The following is a 19,833-nucleotide window of genomic DNA, read 5'->3' on the forward strand; positions in this document are numbered from 1 at the left end:
ACAATTGCCCATACTGGGACAAATAAAGGCTACTACTACTACTACTAAACAAAAACTGTGTAAAATTGAAAGAAAAATGTCTGCACACCGAAAGCTTGGCCTATCATTAAAAAGAACACAAAGGGGATTTAAGTGTGCAGACACAGCTACATGTGTAACAGCTCAACAACCACTCTATGATAAGCAGGTAGGAATAGGGTCTTCCCTTGACATACTGTAGATGCTAACACAAATGGTAACAGTAGGCCTATCTTATTGATCCTGTGAAATTATCGAATCAGATCACCCCAATTGGTAAGCAAATTGTAATGGTATTGTCATATATGATAATAACCTAAAATATCCCCGCTCAAATTGATGATGATTTATTCAGTAAACTCAAATGTGTAGTATAATATCTCGAATACACCAGAAGATATTTTGGAATTTCTGTCCCTATTACTTTCTCTTCATGTCTTTCCATAGAAATGAAACTAACCTCTCTGGCTTTATAGAGTAAGACCAGTCAGTATTTGTTTTTTAAACAGGTTGGGTCATTCCTTATGTTTCTTTGTTACTTCTCTGTTGGCTATGCATGCCTAACTTTTATTGCAACAGCCCGAGTGTACGTGTGGAAGTACATACCAGCAGACCGTTCAGCCATTGTTGTCTCCAACAGGTCAAACCTGGTTGGTCATGCAGGTAACCATGGACACCACTGTCAATCAAGAGCATGTGTCACGCACACATTATAGTAGTGATTCAGTTAGTTTCACAATGTTATTTTTAATCACATGTAGCTGAAGATGATCTTGCTCATCTGGTTTTAGATGGAACTGCTGTGCTATGTTTAAAAGGTTCCCACCAAGTATGATAGGTAGCAGGCTTCACTCAGGTTTCTTGATAACTTTTAAGGGTGCTGTCCCAAATAAATACTTAGAATCAAAGAAAAGGGGGCGCACCTTGCATCAATTTTTCTTTATTTTGTGCACAGACGCGTTTCTGCGTGTGCCTTCCTCAGTGTGCAACCAAACAACTAAAATATTGGTTTGAGATGAAGCTGCTGTTTGATTTTCACAATGGAGGTTCACCTTTGCCTGTGTATCTCCACCCATAGACATACTGTATACATAGTCGTAACTACCATAGAGGACACAGAGGTCATGTCCTCTGTATTTTTTTCAGAAATGTAAAATTTATCTATGATGAAAATCAATCTATGATCAACAATGATAAATTCAGTCTGTATACGCCACCCCCATTTATCCTCTAGGCAGTGATTTTCAGTGGCCCCCTGCTGTTCACGCTGCTGAGACACGACTGCACAACGACCCACAGCACTAACCATCTAGTGAAGTTTGTGGATGATACAACTCTGGTGGGCCTCATCACCAAGGGCGATGAGACTCACTACAGAGAAGAAGTAGACCTGCTGGCCACATGGTGCAAAGACAACAACCTCCTGCTGAATGTCAAAAAGACCAAGGAGATTGTTGTCAACTTTCAGAGGGTCCAAAAACAACTGCCACCACTGACCATCGACGGCGATGCTGTGGAGAGAGTGAACAGCACCAAGTTCCTTGGAGTGCACATCAGCGACGACCTCTCTTGGACCACCAACACTACATCACTGGCGAAGAAGGCCCATCAGCGTCTCTACTTCTTGCGCAAACTAAAGAAGGCAAGTGCTACACCCTCCATCATGACAACATTCTACAGAGGAACCATAGAGAGCGTCGTGTCCAACTGCATCACAGTGTGGGGAGGAAGCTGCACAGAGAAAAACAGGAAGACACTCCAGCGTGTTGTGAACACAGCGAAGAAGATCATTGGAATACCACTCCTCCCTGCAGGACATTTACACCACACGCCTTACCCGGAAAGCACTGATGATCATCAAAGACACAAGCCACCCTGCACACAAACTGTTCAGCCTCCTGCCCTCTGGAAAGAGGCACAGGCTTCTCCGTTCCCGTACCACCAGGCTGGCAAGCAGCTCAATGCACCAAGCGATCAAGTTACTGAACACTCAACCCACTCTCCCTCCACTGTCAGCCTCTAGCCAGGAAGGCCACTGACAACCCCCCCCCCCATCTGCGACTGAAACATTCCACCTGCACTACTATTTTTGTGACTGAACTCTCAACCTGCACTAACTCAAAACACGCGCGCACGCGCACACACACACACACACACACACACACACACACACACACACACACACACACACACACACACACACACACACACACACACACACACTGCACTTTCTGCACTAAACACAAACACACACACACTGACACACTGCACTTTCTGCACTAACACACACACACACACACACGAACACACACACAGACGCAGACACACACACTTCTACCTGCACTAAACACACACACACACGCACACACACCTTCTACCTGCACTAAACACACACACACACACACACACACACACACACACACACACACACACACACACACACACACACACACACACACACACACACACACACACACACACACACACACACACACACACACACACACTGCTGCTGTTGTACTTGATAGACCTTTTTGATATTTATTTTTCTTCAAAATGCTACTACTACTATGTCAGAACGCTATAAAGGACTCTTTTAGGGAAAAAAAGCACAACAATTACCTCTTAATGTATGTTCTCTACAAGTCTTCTGTTGTCCAGTCTTGCACTTTAAATGTCTGTATGAGCACTGTCTATGTCCATACTGTCTTAAGTCCATGTATAAGTACTGTCTATGTCTATACAGTACTGTCTATGTCCTTACCTAGATTAGTCTATGTCTGTATGGGAAAGCAAGAAATGTAATTTCAAATTCTTTGTATGACCAGTGCATGTAAAGAAATTGACAATAAAACCCACTTGACTTGACTTGACTTGACTTGACTTGACTTGACTTTGATTTGACTAATGAAGTCAAACGTACAAGTTTGACCGAAGAGTTTGAAGCATTCTAAATTTACAGTATGCAGTACAGCACCCAGTATTTGACCTCGGTATTTGAAAATGTCTCGGCCCTGACTGTATATACTGTATGTTTATCATGTCTTCATCTCCACCCATCTAGTAGCAGTCAAGCAAGGACAGCGGAGCTGATGGTGTCTCCTGAGCCGTGATGACGTCACTGGGACATACCTTTGGATGGAAACGATAAAGTGGCCTGCTACCATACGCATGTCATACGAGGGAAGGAGGTGAAAAAAGCTGGTTGAAATAAAACATGATTGACCTGTCCCTCTGCACAATTTCTGTGGCATGAATCACACTGTTAAAGGCGTTCCGATGTAATTTTCCATAAGACACCATTCGTTTTTCAAATTGCCATTTGTTTGAACGTGACCCTTGAACAAAATGCCATAGGCATAGCTTGTCAACACTCTTGATGATTTTGTCTCGCGGTCCCCGGGGCCATTTTAGGACTGTTAAAGGGCTGACAAAGCTGGATCTACAGGTACAGCACAGTAGTACAATGCAACACCATGAGAAAAAAAATCAACTTTCATCACATCCACCATACAACCAGTGTGGTTTTTTTGGGAGGGGGGCTTATGTTGTAATTGGAGGATGGTTTTGCTGTCTGCGGTGCAGTAGAAGACCAACATTCTAGGCAAAACATTTGCTGTCTGCCGAGGTCGTCTATTTAGGCCAGGGGTGGGGAACCTATGTCTCGAGGGCCTTGAGGCCGTCTTATCCGGTCCCCGATATAATTTTAATGTTATGCACCTTCACATGAAATATGACATATTTTGCAAAGGGATCTTAGAAATTACATTTGCAATACAATTAAGTAATATTTCAGGGGACCTAGAGAAGGTGTGGTCTGTTGTAAAGGTGGCTTCAATATACATGTAGGCCTAAAGTGCAGGAGGAAAATCCTGGTTTGTGTTCATAGTACGGCCCTTGGAGGAATTTGAAGTGGCCCCTCGAATGAAAAAGCTTCTCCACCCCTGATATAGACTAACATAGTGATTTAGAACCCAGTAAACATAGCTCGGATGACTTGAACAGAATGTAACAGAAAAAAGGCAATGCTATCTCAGTCCATATATGCCTCTTTTCCACTGCCTGTTTTCAGGTAGGCCTACAGCTCGACACAGAGTGACTCGGCCACCACTTTTTGCTTTGCAATTGAGCTGCGTCCTGCCTATTGGAAAAGCAAAACGTGGTGGCCGAGTCTCATTTTGTCGAGCTGTAGGCCTACCAGAAAACCAGCAGTGGAAAAGAGGCATCTGTGGAACTCTTCCTTGCACTGTATCAGCGTCATCAATCTAATCCATGCCCGCAGTCTAGTCTTCCCTTTGTTTACAGTTGTCTGTAGCAACAACAGCAATAACAGTCAATTGAGATTTGGCTGCTGAACAAGTTACATGTGTTATATTTTATACTGACTTTTATACTTTTTCACAAACTACAATAACTACAAGACTATAAGAAACAGTTTAGACTTAGACTTAGACTTTATTGTCCATTAAACTTAGATGAAATAAAAATGTCTCTGTAGTGGCATAAAGACACACAAAGACAAACACACGTCACTCTCAATGCATCACTCACTCACACTCACATACATCACTCGCAATATGAATAAATAGATACAATATGGTTAAGAATAAGATAAAAACCATAGAATAAAAATACATAACTCTGTCTATTTCACTCAGATATTAAAACCATGTAAAAGTGACCATACTACTGTTAAAAGGTTGTCCCAGGGTTGAATGTCTCGCTTGCCCCCTTATAGCTACGCCCCTGGTTGGATTTGACATTTCACAGGTTAGGGGCCATCTCCAAAGATTCACACCGTCAAATATCACACACAGCCATGACGTTAAAATGGTTGCACTGTCAAGTAAAGAGACAAAGGATGACTTGCACAACAATGTCCTCCCATTAATATGGTGAATTCAGGTAAATAAGCGAATGGACCAAAGGTGCCCAATTTACCTGAATTCACCATACATTTTTTTCCATATGGGTAGTATACAGTACAATAGTATAGTATAGTGTTGTGTAGTGTAGTGTACTGTACTGTACTGTAGCATAGTGTAGTATAGTATTTTTATTTGACCTTTATTTAACCAGGAAAATAAACCCGTTGAGATTAAAAATCTCTTTTACAAGGGTGTCCTGGCCAAGTGACGGCACAAGTTACAAAATTAAAATTCCAGTTGCATTAAAATAACAAATCAAATGACACAATTACAAATCAATTAAAACAGTTATAGTCATGTACTACTTTGGTATAAAGTAGTACATGAGGTGTCGATAGAACATGTTACCTTGGGTCTCAATTGCTTATAGAAGATGAACAAAAGATTGGCTGACAGGTGTAAAGACTACTGTCACTGCTGTTTTACACAACAACACAAAGACATAATGCATGTATGTATGTTTAATGTTGTGTGTGTGTGTGTGTGTGTGTGTGTGTGTGTGTGTGTGTGTGTGTGTGTGTGTGTGTGTGTGTGTGTGTGTGTGTGTGTGTGTGTGTGTGTGTGTGTGTGTGTGTGTGTGTGTGTGTGTGTGTGTGTGTGTGTGTATCCAGCCCTGCTGAATCTTGCACCTCCAGGCATGATAATTATCGGTTCTGAAGAGTACAGCAGGCTTATGGTGACACAAATGATTTCACAAACTGACATTTAAAAAGCGACAGCCATTTAACGATTGTGTCTGGAGCACTGACGACAATGACATAATGGGAGAGCGGCCTGTGCAATAGAAAAGGTAACAATTGTGGGGAATGTGAAAAGACCTTTTTTTGCGCTCAGAGAAATGAGGGAAAGCTTGTGTTCACAGTATTATACTGTAACTCAAAGTACCAAACTGATCCGTTCCATTTTTATTACATTACATTACACTATGCTTTCATCCAAAAGCGACTTACAGTTTTTACAGGGCATTGGTTACAGTCCCTGGAGCAGTGTGGGGTCAGGTGCCTTGCGCAAGGGCACTTCGGCCATGGCTTGGAAGTGTAGGGAGAGGTAAGGGTGGGATTCAAACCTGCAACCCTCTGATCGTCATTCTCATCAGTTTTGCACTTTACTTTGTATTACTCACTTGGTTACCTATGCAGACATTACCTTGGATACTGTGGCTCTTGATACATCGCAAAGACTTGCTGTCTCGGTCAAAGATGCAACAGTTACACACATACCAAGAATTTCTCTTTTTTGAACTCTGACATGTCACCCATAATGTTGTGTGCATTGCAAAATTTTGAGTAAAACTGTGCTTTTATCCTGCAAATTGAACCCTCACACTTCACTTTACTGGTGCAATGTGCCATTGTTGAAGATTGGCCAACAGGCTGGTCCACTTGAGCCATATAACTTCCCTCACTAAAATGACAGGTGTCTCAGTTATTTTGTCCAACCCCTGTATAATTTAAGTTATATTATATTAACTTACTTTTCTCCTGTAAGATTAACAGATGTTGTATTAAACTTACTCTGCACATTTTGGAAATAACTTGTGTGCTTATTGAAATTTGTTTCAAAATTCTCACTATTTAACAGAGGTGTACTCAATATTGCTAAGCATTGTAAGCCCTGCAAGTAGCCTAAAGAAGCAACTCAGACATCTAAATATGACAAGTTTATTGCATTCAAAAGAACAAGAAAAACAACAATGTATGTCCGCAAAGTGTGTTTAGTCTACAGGGCATTTCTTTTCAGGAGCATTGCACTTGTTATGTCTTTGTAGCAGCAACCACAGTTACGCAAATGGCCCTTTATTTGATTGCAGGTGCTTCAGAGCCCAAATAAAAAGCTATTCAGGAGTTCAAACTCCTGTGGTTATTTGAACTCCGAACAGAGTTGAGGAATATTGAATTTCAACAATGACAGCAGCACATACGGATCCACTTTTGGACTAAAGAAGGTGAGGAGGATTGGAGGAGTGGACAACTGTGATGACTTCTGCTCTAGTCCTCCTGTGGCATCCGATGTCATCGTGGAACCCAAACAGGTCAGACAAGGTGCTTAAACGTAACCTCGGACAAAAGAAAGGGTAAAGTGACAAGAAGGAGTTTCATGATAAACACCTTAGCTACGCCGATTATGTGTGCATCAGCAAGCATCACACACACCCCATGAATGGCCAACCTCCCACCCACACAGAAACTTTAAAAGGATGCTTACGGCTGTGTCGCTTCTAGTGTAGTGTACCGGATCCTTCTTCACACACTTGTACTGGGACTTTTCTCATCAACTGATTGGTAAGCCACCCAAATGCTTTATTCACAAATTCATTGTGTTAAACACACAAATAGTTGGCATGAAAATAAAATTGTGCACTAAGCGCACTATAATGTATTTACTGATAAGATTTGCCTATACCTGGATATCAGGAAACTTCTTAAGTAATTTCATATCTATAATAATAATAATAATAATACCGGTAATAATAAAAATGATAATAATCATTCTACTACTCCTAATCATAATAAAGAAGATCACCTTGAATGAATATAAAATTAAATTGCTTAGAGAGATATTGATGTTTACTCTGGAAAGTGTTTGCGATTCAGTGGCTCTCTCAGCTGTAGGAGTGACATAAACCAAAAATGTCCATAAACTGCACAGTTATGTCTTCAATTTATCCTATTTTATACCATGTGCCATTTTAATGTGCCTTCTTGTTTTTTTCTAAATAGATTAAGTGGAGGTGTTCCCCGGTAAACCACTGATATTGTGTGAGAATGAGACACAGTCTCATTGCTTTGGCCATCTTAGGTATGTAGAATTTTAACTGTACAAATTATTCAACTTTTTCATGTATATATATCATATTTATATTCATAATTGATTGTGACTTCATGATATGATTTTTGGCTATTCTTTTAGGTTTGTGCCACAGTGTATCTGCACAGGTAAGCTTGGAATTCAGAATGCCGACAGAGTAGCAGGAGAGTCAATGACATTTTGGATGAACAAAAAAAATGTTTAGTGCCCAGGGCCGTAACACGACATTCTCAAATACCGAGATCAAATACTGTGTGCTGTACTGCTTACTGTACATTTAGAATGCTTCAAACTCAGTCAAAGTTCGTTTTCATTCATTCACTGCCTTGAGGATAAATGAGGGTGGCGTATACAGACTGAATTTATCATTGTTGATCATAGATCGATCTTCATCATAGATAAATTTTACATTTCTGAACAATATACAGAGGACATGACCTCTGTGTCCTCAATGATTGTTACGGCCATGTTAGCGCCTAACCCTCATACAGTAGGATCCACCCACATTGTGTTCCCTTCCATGCCCAGACCATACGACTTCCATGGGACTCCCAAGTTGTGTGGGTGGTCAATGGAGCTAAAACTTTGCAAGTCCCTTGCATGGTGCAATCAAGGAAATACCAAATCAGTGGCTCTTACTGTGCACCTGTGGTCATCTCCGTTCCCTGACTGTTCAAGCTCATGCGGCCCATAGCATCATCATCAGATGGTTTTGCCAGCGCCTAATTTTTAATGATGATAAATATGATGTTGAGTGGAGGTGCAAAACGCACACCAGAAACAGAGGTGCTGGCAACCAGTAAAACACTTGCAGGAGGAGAGAAGTGCCGCACACTCTCGAGTTAGATAAACAAGTTTTTAATGTGACAACGTTTCGGCCTGAGATAAATATGATGTAACATAATTTCGAGCTGAGCTGTCTTTTTCCTCTTGTTTTAATGCATGCTCAAAACCTGTTGAGATATTGTGTACAAGTGAATGAACTGAGTGAGCCGAGTGATTTTCTTTTGCTTACAGCAATTTTTATTTTTAAACAAGCTGCATAACTTGTAGATCACATTGTAATGAAATTGTAATAATGTGCACTGCATGTTAATTATGAGGGTTTTTTTCATTCAGAAAAACCCAGATGGTAACCCTGGTAACGATGGTGGCATTAGTAAAAATGGTAAGAACATTGACATTTATTGTTATTTATTATTTATATATTATTTATTTGTTATTATTTGTTAAATGACCTGAGATTTATCATTTTTATCTTTCCCCTTCCTTTTTTTCCATAGACACACAAAGGTATGTATAATTTAGAAATGTGTATATCCTTCAGTATTCTGTCCAATGTCACATATGTTTCAGCACGGTTTGTTCTTAGCCAATTACTGTGTACTGTTTATGTTTCCACTGAATGCAAAATGTCTCCTTTGATAGTTTCCTGACCTGCGCTGGCCTGGGAGCCACGGGCGCTCCCATGTCACAGGAGAAGGTCAAGAAACTCATGGGACTGCTGGATGCTGGATTTGATCTTTACACTTATTTGGTGAGGCTGCGTTTGTAAACAATATTAAATTGGCTTTGTTACAGGGCACAGGTGCAAGTTTGTATTATTGTTTGGGTAACACTTTATTTTAGGGATACATCTATTAGCACTAATACATAAAATGTGCCTGTATAAGTAACTTGTAAGGCATGTACAAAGCAAAATCAAACCTTTGTTAGGCATGTATTCACAAATGTCTTGTTCATGCACAATAAGGGATTTGTTACCAATTTAACCTTAGTAAGGACCTAGTAGGCGTTTGCTTAGTGCATGCCTTACAAGTTACTTATCCAGGCATTAACATTGTATGTATTAGTGCTTATAGATGTATCCCTAAAATAAAGTGTTACCATTGTTTGTATTACATTAGCTTTGCATTACTGTGCACACTATTAGGCTGTATTATTTTCATTCATGATTATGTTTTAAGATGTTGGGGTAAACCTTTTTTAGGTTGTTCTTGGCTGAGAGGAAACACAAAATAGCCCATATGGGATGTCTGCAGTAGAGTGACCAAAAAAAATCGTTTTTACTTTGTTTTTCACCACTGTGCTTCACCCATGCAGAGGTCTGGCCGTCAGCAGCAGATGATGGAGATGATGATGGGGATGGGGATGATGATGGGCAATAGCTCAGAGGAGTCCATGGGGGATGATGATGCTTCCTCCATGATGGGGCTGCGGGACCCTCGCTTCATCAGCAAGTGGTTCAAGATCGGCCTGCAGTCCCAGCTGCCCTTCCTGTCCAAAGGGGACCTCTCCTGCCTCAAGAACGCCAACCTCACCTGCGCATCATTCCAGGCCCTGTACGTACCCCTAAAATAGGCTTTCTCAACGGGGGCTCCAAGCTCTACAGCTGCCCAGGGGGGTGTTGTGAGGCTTATTGTGAGGTCAATGGGCATTTGTCAGCCCTAAAAGAACGAATAAAAATGCACACACATACGGTATGTTATGTTGCTGCTCCTAGTTTATTGTACACAATGTTTCAACCTCAGGTTCTGTATAGTGGGAGCAGTAACAGTGTGCAGATTTTTCTTCTTTCTTTTATGATTCTTCTTCTTCTTCTTCTTTTACGATTCTTCTTTTCTTCTGTCTTTTCTGATTGCTTTTGATCCAGCTGTTTATATAAAGTATTTGGATGTGCATACATCCCAAACAATATTCCTGAATGTATTCCCCTCCCTTGTGCTCATGTGAGTTTTGCCCTACAGCAGCTGATGGATATTACAGGGGTCACTGAAAACAACAGGGTCGTCCCCACTTGTCTCATGATCTTCATAGTTGTCTTTTGGCTCCTTTTTGAATCTCTATGCCCACTGAATCGCCCTCATGGTACCCCTATTTGTTGTTTTTGTTTGCCCAGGGTGATGTCACTGAGCGATCACCTGGGTGAAAGGAGGACCAACAAGAAAGAGACGCTGTATCGGGAATTCATCATGCCTTTCCTGTCCAGAAAATCAGGTTAGTAGCTATGGCTTATTGTTTGTGTGGGAAATGCAGTCACTAAATATGACCCACCCCGCATTCAAATAGAGCAGTGGTTCCCAAACTTTTCCCCCTGCGCACCCCCTTGTACATTACAATGTGGTTTGCGCACCCCCTAAGCAAATGTTTTGGTGTGCTGATGGCCACTCAAGTATAGCTTCACTGCACAAATGCAGTGTCATTTGGGGAATCCTCATTTACAATAGACCTGATGTTTCTTCCAGCATACAATTCACCATACAATTCAAAACTACTTACTGTATCATTAATCATGTATAAAAACACACATATTGGCCATTGCTCAATTCTGCTTGCGCACCCCCTTGTGACAGGCCATGCACCCCCAGGGGTGCACGCACCCCAGTTTGGGAAACCCTGAAATAGAGTATTGACTGAGTAGATATGTGAGAGGTTAAAAAAAACAACCTCATTTAGCCTACAAATAATTAGCCAGGTCGCGCCCTCCTAGTGACGCATCACCTTCAGCGTTGCTTCTCGTCAGGCCAGGAGCAATGCAAATATCGTTTCTGAGCTCCAGAAAAATCGGGAACTCCTCCCACTTTGTCGGGAAATAAACAACCAGTAGCAAACCAAGGGAGGCGACGAGTCAACCAAGCCGTTTGGGAAATATTAATTGTTATGCTCTTGGTCAGACCAAGTCTTGAAGAGATATGAAAGTCGATGATAATCAGCCTAACAGATAATAACATATTTAACTTTTCCTCCTGCTTGAATCAGGTTGTGCGCAGCAGACTAACGGGAGTAAAGAGTGGCTGATGAAGAACCTCCGGTCCTTCCTTGACATCGTTACCCTTGCAGAACTCATGAAACTCAACGCCAATTTCTCTGCTGTAAGTTTCTAATGCTTCTTCCGAGGCTTTAGATCGTGGGCCTGTACTAAGAAGCTGGTTCAGGAGTAAACCAGGTCAAGGTATTAAGAAAATGAGGACTGCAGCCTATTCTATAAGATGCTTTACCTCTTAACTTAACCTGGCTTAACCAGTTTCTTAGTATACCTCTCAGAGGTGGGGAACCTTTTAACTATTCACCTCTTAACCTCTTAACCTCTTAACTTAACCTGGCTTAACCTCTTAACCTGGCTTAACCAGCTTCTTAGTATATCTCCCAGGGGTGGGGAACTTTTGTCATTTGAGGGGCTACTTCAAATATTAAAGTCCTCCCAAGGGCCGTACTATGAACACAACCCAGGATTTCCCCCTGTACTTTAGGCCTATATTGAAGGTGGCCAAGATTTAAGATTCTGGCCAAGATCTACCTGTAAGATTGCTTTACCAAACAAGTCACATGTCACATGGGAAACTGTATAACATTAACATTATATTGGGAGCCTCACATGCCGTAAACGGCCCCCAGGCCATAGGTTCCCCACATGTGCTAGATCTGTTTACCTCTCGCTACACCTACATACCTGACATGCCCTTGAGCAAGGTACTTTACCTTTGATTATTTGAAGGAATGTAACGAATACCTTGTGATAACTATACTGTAAATCACTTTGGATGAACGCATCAGCCATGTGTAATGTAATATAGAGTTCATCGAATGGCCTTTGTGTAGGGCCTACCAAATAAGCTTGTATTGCCTTCTTTATTGTGAGCCATACAATCCATACATTTTTCACTTGGAACGTAGACGAAAAGTAAACATCATCAAGTAACATGCTATAAATGTATGTCTTCAGCTCGATGCCTTGGACAAACTCACTGCCGAGCACTTGGTGGACTTGGTGCTGCGCCCGAGCATGGACAACACCACCATGGACAACTCCACCATGGACAAGTCCACCATCATCATCCACGTCCTGCAGAGCCTGGTCCGCCCACTCCTGATGAAGAAGAACTCCAACATGACCGGCAACATGACCATGGACATGATGCCAATGGGAATGCATGGCAACGGCACAGTAAGATTATTATTATTATTATTATTATTATTATTATTATTCGTGGTGGTAGTGACATTGGTGGTAGTCGTGGTGGTGGTGGTGTAAGTAGACAACGTTGTAGTGGTAGCTGGTAGTGGTGTTATTAGTACCATACAGTATATTCATATTTTCATACCAGTTCATATTTCACGCAAATTGATCTGTTGATCTGCCTCTGTCTCTGGCAGGTTCTGAAAGGACTCTTGATGAAGCTGAAGCCCCTGGGAATGTTCATCCACAAATTTGTTGCTGCTCTTGAGCAGGTACTGTGCAGTTAAAAAATATATATATTTAAATATATATTAATATATATTATATTATATATTAAATATATATATATATATATATATATATATATATATATATATATATATATATATATATATATATTTAAATTATAGTTTATACATCCTCAAATTAGGTGCAAAAGTATGTTGTATGAGTATTCAGCCATACTGTTCATACTCAGCATACACGGCATATATTGAATATACTACTAATGTAAGACCAACCCCACACTCCTGTTTGTTGTCGCCAGAATGGAAATGACCATATTTCAACGAATAGTGAAAAATGTTCCACTGGTAGAACAATGCACATTGAGAGGTTTTAATAATGTAATCGGACACCTCCAATGTTGTTATTCCTAAGAGAAATATCCATTTCAGCAGTGAAAAAAACTCCAAAACTCCAACTCTCATTGTCATTGTGACACAGCACTCCACAGCACACAAGTGAACACTGCACACTGCACACTGCACACTGCACACAACGAAATTGCATTTATGCCTCACCCGTGCAAGGGGGCAGCCCTCAGTGGCGCCTCATGGGGAGCAGTGCGGTGGGACGGTACCATGCTCAGGGTACCTCAGTCAGGGAGGAGGATGGGGGAGAGCACTGGTTGATTACTCCCCCCACCAACCTGGCGGGTCGGGAGTCGAACCGGCAATCTCTGGGATGCAAGTCTGACGCCCTAACCGCTCACCCATGACAGTGTGTTGTATAAACTCAGTATATACTATATACTTTGAATATACCTACTACCAATATACATTTCATAGTCTAATCTTGTTCTTCTGCAGAGAAACGACACATCCCTGGAAGTCAAGGAACTGCTGACCCAGAAGATCGTCAACTGGACCCTGTCCGAGCTGAGCGGCTTCTTCTCCCAGAACTTCACGTTGAACAACCAGACCTTCATGGGGCAGGAACCCTCCGCCATGACCTTTAACCTCACCAGCGTGAAGGACTGGTTCACTCACCTGGTGGTGCCCCTTCTGAAGCAGGCCCTACCCATGAACGACACGGAATCTCTAAAGGACCTGACGGACGCTTTCAAAGATCTTTTGTGAGTACACACGTTACTACATCCGATCCGCCACCACGAACCACAATAACGACTATTAGAGCAGCAGAGCAACGTTATTGCATTGCTATGTCACCACAACATCTTTTGGCTGGGATGATGGCAAAATTACTGCTGTTCTTTCAATTGCATTTGTATCTGATGATTGTGTGTATATTTTCGTTAATTCCTCTACTAAGAATTGTGCCCTTCCTAGCAATACAAAGTTTAACATTTGATCAATGTCTACACTGTGATAATGTGCTTTACACACGTGACTATCTTATAGGGAACTGGTCATATCGCTGCATTATTGGCGACCATTTTGAATGACAAATTATCTCCTACCATTCATCAGATCTGATTTTGTTTTTGTCTCCCACAGTCCCTCACCTTCCAACGCCACCATGGACCCTGACATGTTCAGACCTGCTGACGTCTGTAGGCCTAACCACAACAACGACGGCAACAGCAGCGACAGTACTTGTTTGGTGAGTCTTGCTGTCTACCTTTACTGTACATCAACCACTCCCTACCAATGTGTTGACAGGAACAACATGGCTGTCTAATTGTAACCCTTTTTGCACCTGCTTAAGAACGCCATTGCTATTGTGCAAATGGAAAATCATTTACAGTCCGTGAGAAAAATATCCTCCCAGATATCAATTGTCCACCTAATCGTATGATTTCTTATAATCTAGGTCTGGTCTCTAGTCTACCTTTACTAGTACATCAACCACTCCCTATCAATGTGTTGACAAGAACAACATGGTTGTCTAATTGTAACCCTTTTTGCACCTGCTTAAGAACGCCCTTGCTATTGTGCAAATGGAAAATCAATTGCAGTCCGTGAGAAAAAAAATCCTTCCAGATATCGAGTTTCCACTTAGTCGTATAATTTCTTATAATCGTATAATGGCTTCTTTGAGATGAGACAATGCTGTTTTGTTGTGCTTTGCGTGCGCAGATCACCAAAAGAGCCGAGGACCTGGATGTCGTCCTGAGGTGTGTCGCTAAATCCAAGATGAACGTGACTGGAGAGAAAATCAAGGCCTTGCTTTCAGAACTGCTCTCAACCCTGAGACGTCACAAGATGATGGTATTGCATTCTTTTCATTGGAAACACACTATTCATAATAACCATACTAGTCTCTCTGAAGAAAGTACTATTCTACTCTTCCTGTATTGTCTCTGACATCTCCTTTATGCTATTATTATCGATCTTCACATACTTTTTGAGAGTGCTTTGAGCCTCAGAGATTGATGTATTCACGGGGACAGTCCTCCTCAGTCGTCATCTTTTCACCTGAGCTGACCTTCATTCTTTCCTAAGCCTGCTGACATCCGGGCTGTAGCTTAGTGCAGTGACATTGAGGACAATGCGCGTCCCTATGTGTCAGACTTACAGCACATTCCTTGTCTGCTACTGTAGTAGTAGGTTACTGTTTGTGGTTGGGGTGAGGTAAGGTGGAGTGGGGGAACGATTCCAATGTGACATTGACAGAACGAGTAGGGATGTCAAAAAAAAGACAGAGCAAAAAAAAGACAATAGGCTACTGTAGGGGAGAATGCCATGAACCCCACCCATCCCGTTTGTTTACCTTTTCCCTCCATTACATACCGCAACCAACATTTTTTTTGTTTCTCTGACTTCCAGGATGGCCAACGCCCCATGATGTCGATGATGTCTGGGCCTGTACCTCCAGTCATCTTCAGCAGGGAGCAGCTGAGGGACCCAGAGCTGATGGCAATGTGGGCAGCTGTGAGGCTTGTGTCCGCCCTGCCCATGGTGCCCGGAGGCAGCAACAGCTCCTCCTCCTCCTGCCTCATCAACCAGCACTTCAACTGCGAGGCATTTCAGGCCATGTACGTTGTAATTTACTCAGCAACAAGCTGCTCCATTCCCCTGGTAGTAGTCAGAAACCTGCCTGTCCCTCTTACAGGTTTGCTGTTTTTACAATGACATACAGTAAAAAAAAATAAAAAAAATGCAGTGACAATTAAACTCTGAGAGAGTACGCTGGGACCTAATTCAATCTAGAAGATGTTAAATTGACACGCTTAGTGTTGAATTAACATTTTCACTGTGCAGTGGCCAATTCCTAATGTATACTAAAAACTCTAGTTGTAAAGGTTTTCAACAAAGCTGAAGTGTTTCAATTTTCTAATAAGAAAATCTAAATAGTGATGGGTGAACACACTTCCTCCTGTGTTTCACAGGGTCCAGTCCCTTGGCAAACACGTCATGGACAAAGATGTGCAGAAGAAAATCTACATGGGCTTCATCAAGCCTTTCCTCAAACGCAATGACACCCAAGGTATGTAGTGTGAAGTGATCATAAAAAAATCATAATGTGAACAAGGTGAATTAAGCAGGGTAAGGGTTTGAAAGTCTCATGTATGTAGTGTGGAGTGGAGTGTAGTGGAAAGTGCGCACATCCAGCAAAAAAAGCATCAGCAGGTGCCAAATCAAAAAACTGTCACATATAGGAGCGGGAAAGCATCTGCACACTGCTTGCAAAAGACTTAATTTATTAGGATGCCTGAAGAAGATCTATGATCGAAACGTTGCTCCTAAGAAATTAAGTCTTNTGCAAGCAGTGTGCAGATCCTTTCCCGCTCCTACATGTAGTGTGAAGTGATCATGAATAATAATAATAATGTGAATAAAGTGTATAAAGCAGGGTAAGGGTTTGAAAGTCTCGTGCTTTTCTCAAACTTTTGTTTCAGACCCTGGCTGTGTCCAGCGTGCAAATAACAGCAGAGAGTGGCTGGAGAAGTACCTTGGGAAATTTGCTGCCCTTGAAACACTGAAAGAACTGAAACTCCTGAACATGAACTTCACAGCAGTGAGTTTATTTTTCTTTTTTGTCTTTTTATTTGTCTTGGGCTGGTAGTACTGTATTATATATGTTACACAATGTATATACTGTATGTATGCACAATTGCACATGTTCAACACATAGACTGTACAAGCCCTGTCAACTCCCAACAAACAAAGGGGAAGCACATTTTAAAGGCCTTTATTATAAACGTATGGCTAAATCAAGAAAAATCATCTTCCCCTCTGTTAGTTGGAGTTGCCTGGATTAACTTTTTTGTTGAATTGGACTGATCCCCTTCATCCAAGAGTACCCAATACACTGTGACAGTTTGAAAAATGACTCTTTTGTAAAGGAGTTCAAGGCCTGTTTAGTTGTTTGTAGCATGCAGAATGACACCTACAGAAAAAAAAAATGACCTAACATGTGATCTTGTTTTTTTTCTTCAGATGGATGTTCTTCCTCTTCTCACTCCAGTCCAACTAGCGGAGCTGGCTCAAATTCCTGGACAGCTCAAAGACCCCGAAGTTCTGAAGAAGATTTTAAAACACGTCAAAGACGGAGACTTGGAGATATTCCTTGATGAAATTCTCCCACTTCTTCAGGTATGTGTTCCGCTAGTCTTACCTGGTGAACCACGTGTACACAGAAAACAGACCACAATATTGGCCAAAGTAATAATGTGACTTTACTGGTAATAATATCTGTTAAAATATCTAACAACAACAATAGTAGTGTCAGGCTCTGTGGTAGTGCATTTGATAGTGCAAAGTGGTTGTGCATTTTTTTTCTTGATTCTTTGTTTCTTAAAAAGTTAGTGCTGCTGCACTCCACTCATTTGTCTGCAGTAAAAGTTGAGAAAGCTTCATTTTAGGGAGACCAAAAGTGGGGATGCAAATGCACCACTGCATCCCCCTTTCCGGCTCCTATGTAGCAGTAGTAGTAATGACTTTTAGAACCAACATTTCAGCACTTTATCAGTGTTTCACAAAAACAACTTCTTCTGTCTTTTCTCCAAACCCTTGATCATACGTAGGGCCCCAACCTGACCCAAGCGGTGAGTTCTGTCATACTGGAGCACGTGCTGGACAGAGCCAACCTGTCCGACCCCTCCATCAACGACACCAAGGTTCTGGAGTGGCTTAACAAGAGGCTCCTGCACCTGCTTCCCAACATGAAGCCAGACCAAATCAAGCCGCTCTTCAACATCATCAAAGGCAGACAGTGTGAAACTCTTCAGCATGGGTAAGAGACAAACCAGACATGCCAGTGACATTTTAAAACAAGATATGCAATACTATGTAAATTAACACTATGTACATTTGTTATTGTCACATCTGCTATTATTACTTATGGTAGGCAATGGAAGCGCAATATATCGAATTATATCACAATATCAAGTTAGCTGTCAAACGATATAAAATTTCCTAAAATCTTCAAACTTCATTAAATTCTTTTAAAAAATTGTTGATATTGATTTTTCCCATAATCCAGCAGCCCTAACTTACGGGTGTTTTATGTTCATCCACAGACTTCAGGTGCTCAGCTCCATTCACCCTAAGCTGAAGGAAGGGGCCAAAGAGAAAATTCAGGAGAATATTCTGGAGTCTCTCAAAGGTAGACAATGGCATGAAAATCTATGTGCTTCATGTAAATAAATACCTTAATAATAAAAAAATAAAAAAATGTTTTCGTATTCATTGCGAGAAATCAAAACATGTGATGTAATATAGTACTGTGTGTCTGTCATGTTACCGTATGGTTTATTTAGCTTATTTATTTACCTGTCTTTTGATGTTTTATGTAGGACCATCCCCACTGCGCTGCTACAGGAACAACAGCTTCTTCATGTTCCTGAATGACACCTTCCTCGACTTTGGGCTCCCGAACCTCACCACTATCCTCTCCCTGATCCCACCCGGACGACAGCCGGAGGTAGAGTTTTTGCCCTTTTTCATTCTTTCTTTTAAAACAGTTCAGCTGCTACATACATGTATTTGAATATGTAGTATGTGTACATTCAGTTCAGACTGTAACAGTTAATAATCATATACATTGCATGATATAAAAACGCTGCAGACACTTGTCCAAAACGAATTTCAAAAGTCGCTACAGACACAGAGAGGCACTACAGAGCAACCTGGCCCAGATCCGTCTCTGACCTGGCCCCCTGCCCGATGCTAGACAAACCTGATGTGTGTTTGACGCCACCTGCAGGCGACCCAAAACACAGCAGGCGAACACACAAACAGACAAACAGAGACAGAAAGGGACATTACGGTACAACATCTGGGGTCCAGATAACAAAAGTATACCTGCTGTCATGGCCGCTGACAGCTTTGGCTGGGCCCAGGACAAAGTCATCTAAAAGGGCCCCCGACCTAATACATATGTACAATGTAATGGGGACCCAATTCTGGGCCCCCTATCTCCCTCGGCCCGGGACAACATATCCGTTTGTCCTCCTCCTATGATAGTAAGTTTAAAGGGACATGGTAACACTTTATAATAATGTTCCTTAGTAAAGACTCAGTAAATAATTAACTAATGATGAATAAAACATTAACAAATGTTTTTATTATTAACTAAGTTTTATTAATGCTTTATAAAATATCTACAAATGATATATTCAAGATTTTACAAACCTTATAACAGATTATTTTATTCATTTACAAGCAACTTGTAAATGTTTGATAAATATAAAATATTAACATAGCATTTCCTAGTCATTTACAAGCATTTGTTAACATTTCCTAGTCATTTACAAATATTTGTTAATCTTTTGTTCATCATTAGTTCATTATTTACGAAGTGTTATTAATGCTTTATAAGCAGACATTATTATAAAGTGTTACCAGGGACATTGCAGGAAATGGTCAAAAAAGGTACTGCAAATATGCTGCTAATTGAAATTGGACTGCCTATTGCCAAATTTGATCTTTACAT

At 41.3% G+C, this 19,833-nt stretch overlaps 1 protein-coding gene across 1 annotated transcript in view; it reads left to right on the forward strand.

The window, feature by feature from the left end:
* The first annotated feature begins 9,058 nt into the window (after window positions 1-9,058).
* mslna (mesothelin a) overlaps window positions 9,059-19,833 on the forward strand; it is a 28,566-nt gene continuing 17,791 nt past the window's right edge. The window contains exons 1-16 of the mRNA XM_063185088.1: window positions 9,059-9,291; window positions 9,858-10,096; window positions 10,654-10,751; window positions 11,514-11,626; window positions 12,478-12,699; window positions 12,909-12,983; window positions 13,803-14,068; window positions 14,451-14,556; window positions 15,033-15,164; window positions 15,723-15,931; window positions 16,286-16,383; window positions 16,796-16,914; window positions 17,337-17,492; window positions 17,924-18,132; window positions 18,419-18,504; window positions 18,695-18,822. Coding sequence (XP_063041158.1) covers window positions 9,160-9,291; window positions 9,858-10,096; window positions 10,654-10,751; window positions 11,514-11,626; window positions 12,478-12,699; window positions 12,909-12,983; window positions 13,803-14,068; window positions 14,451-14,556; window positions 15,033-15,164; window positions 15,723-15,931; window positions 16,286-16,383; window positions 16,796-16,914; window positions 17,337-17,492; window positions 17,924-18,132; window positions 18,419-18,504; window positions 18,695-18,822 — 2,388 coding nt within the window. The 5' untranslated portion in view covers window positions 9,059-9,159. The remainder of the gene's footprint in view (window positions 9,292-9,857; window positions 10,097-10,653; window positions 10,752-11,513; window positions 11,627-12,477; window positions 12,700-12,908; window positions 12,984-13,802; window positions 14,069-14,450; window positions 14,557-15,032; window positions 15,165-15,722; window positions 15,932-16,285; window positions 16,384-16,795; window positions 16,915-17,336; window positions 17,493-17,923; window positions 18,133-18,418; window positions 18,505-18,694; window positions 18,823-19,833) is intronic.

This window comes from Engraulis encrasicolus, chromosome 2 (assembly GCF_034702125.1).
Source record: "Engraulis encrasicolus isolate BLACKSEA-1 chromosome 2, IST_EnEncr_1.0, whole genome shotgun sequence".
Classification (NCBI taxonomy): Eukaryota; Metazoa; Chordata; class Actinopteri; order Clupeiformes; family Engraulidae; genus Engraulis; species Engraulis encrasicolus.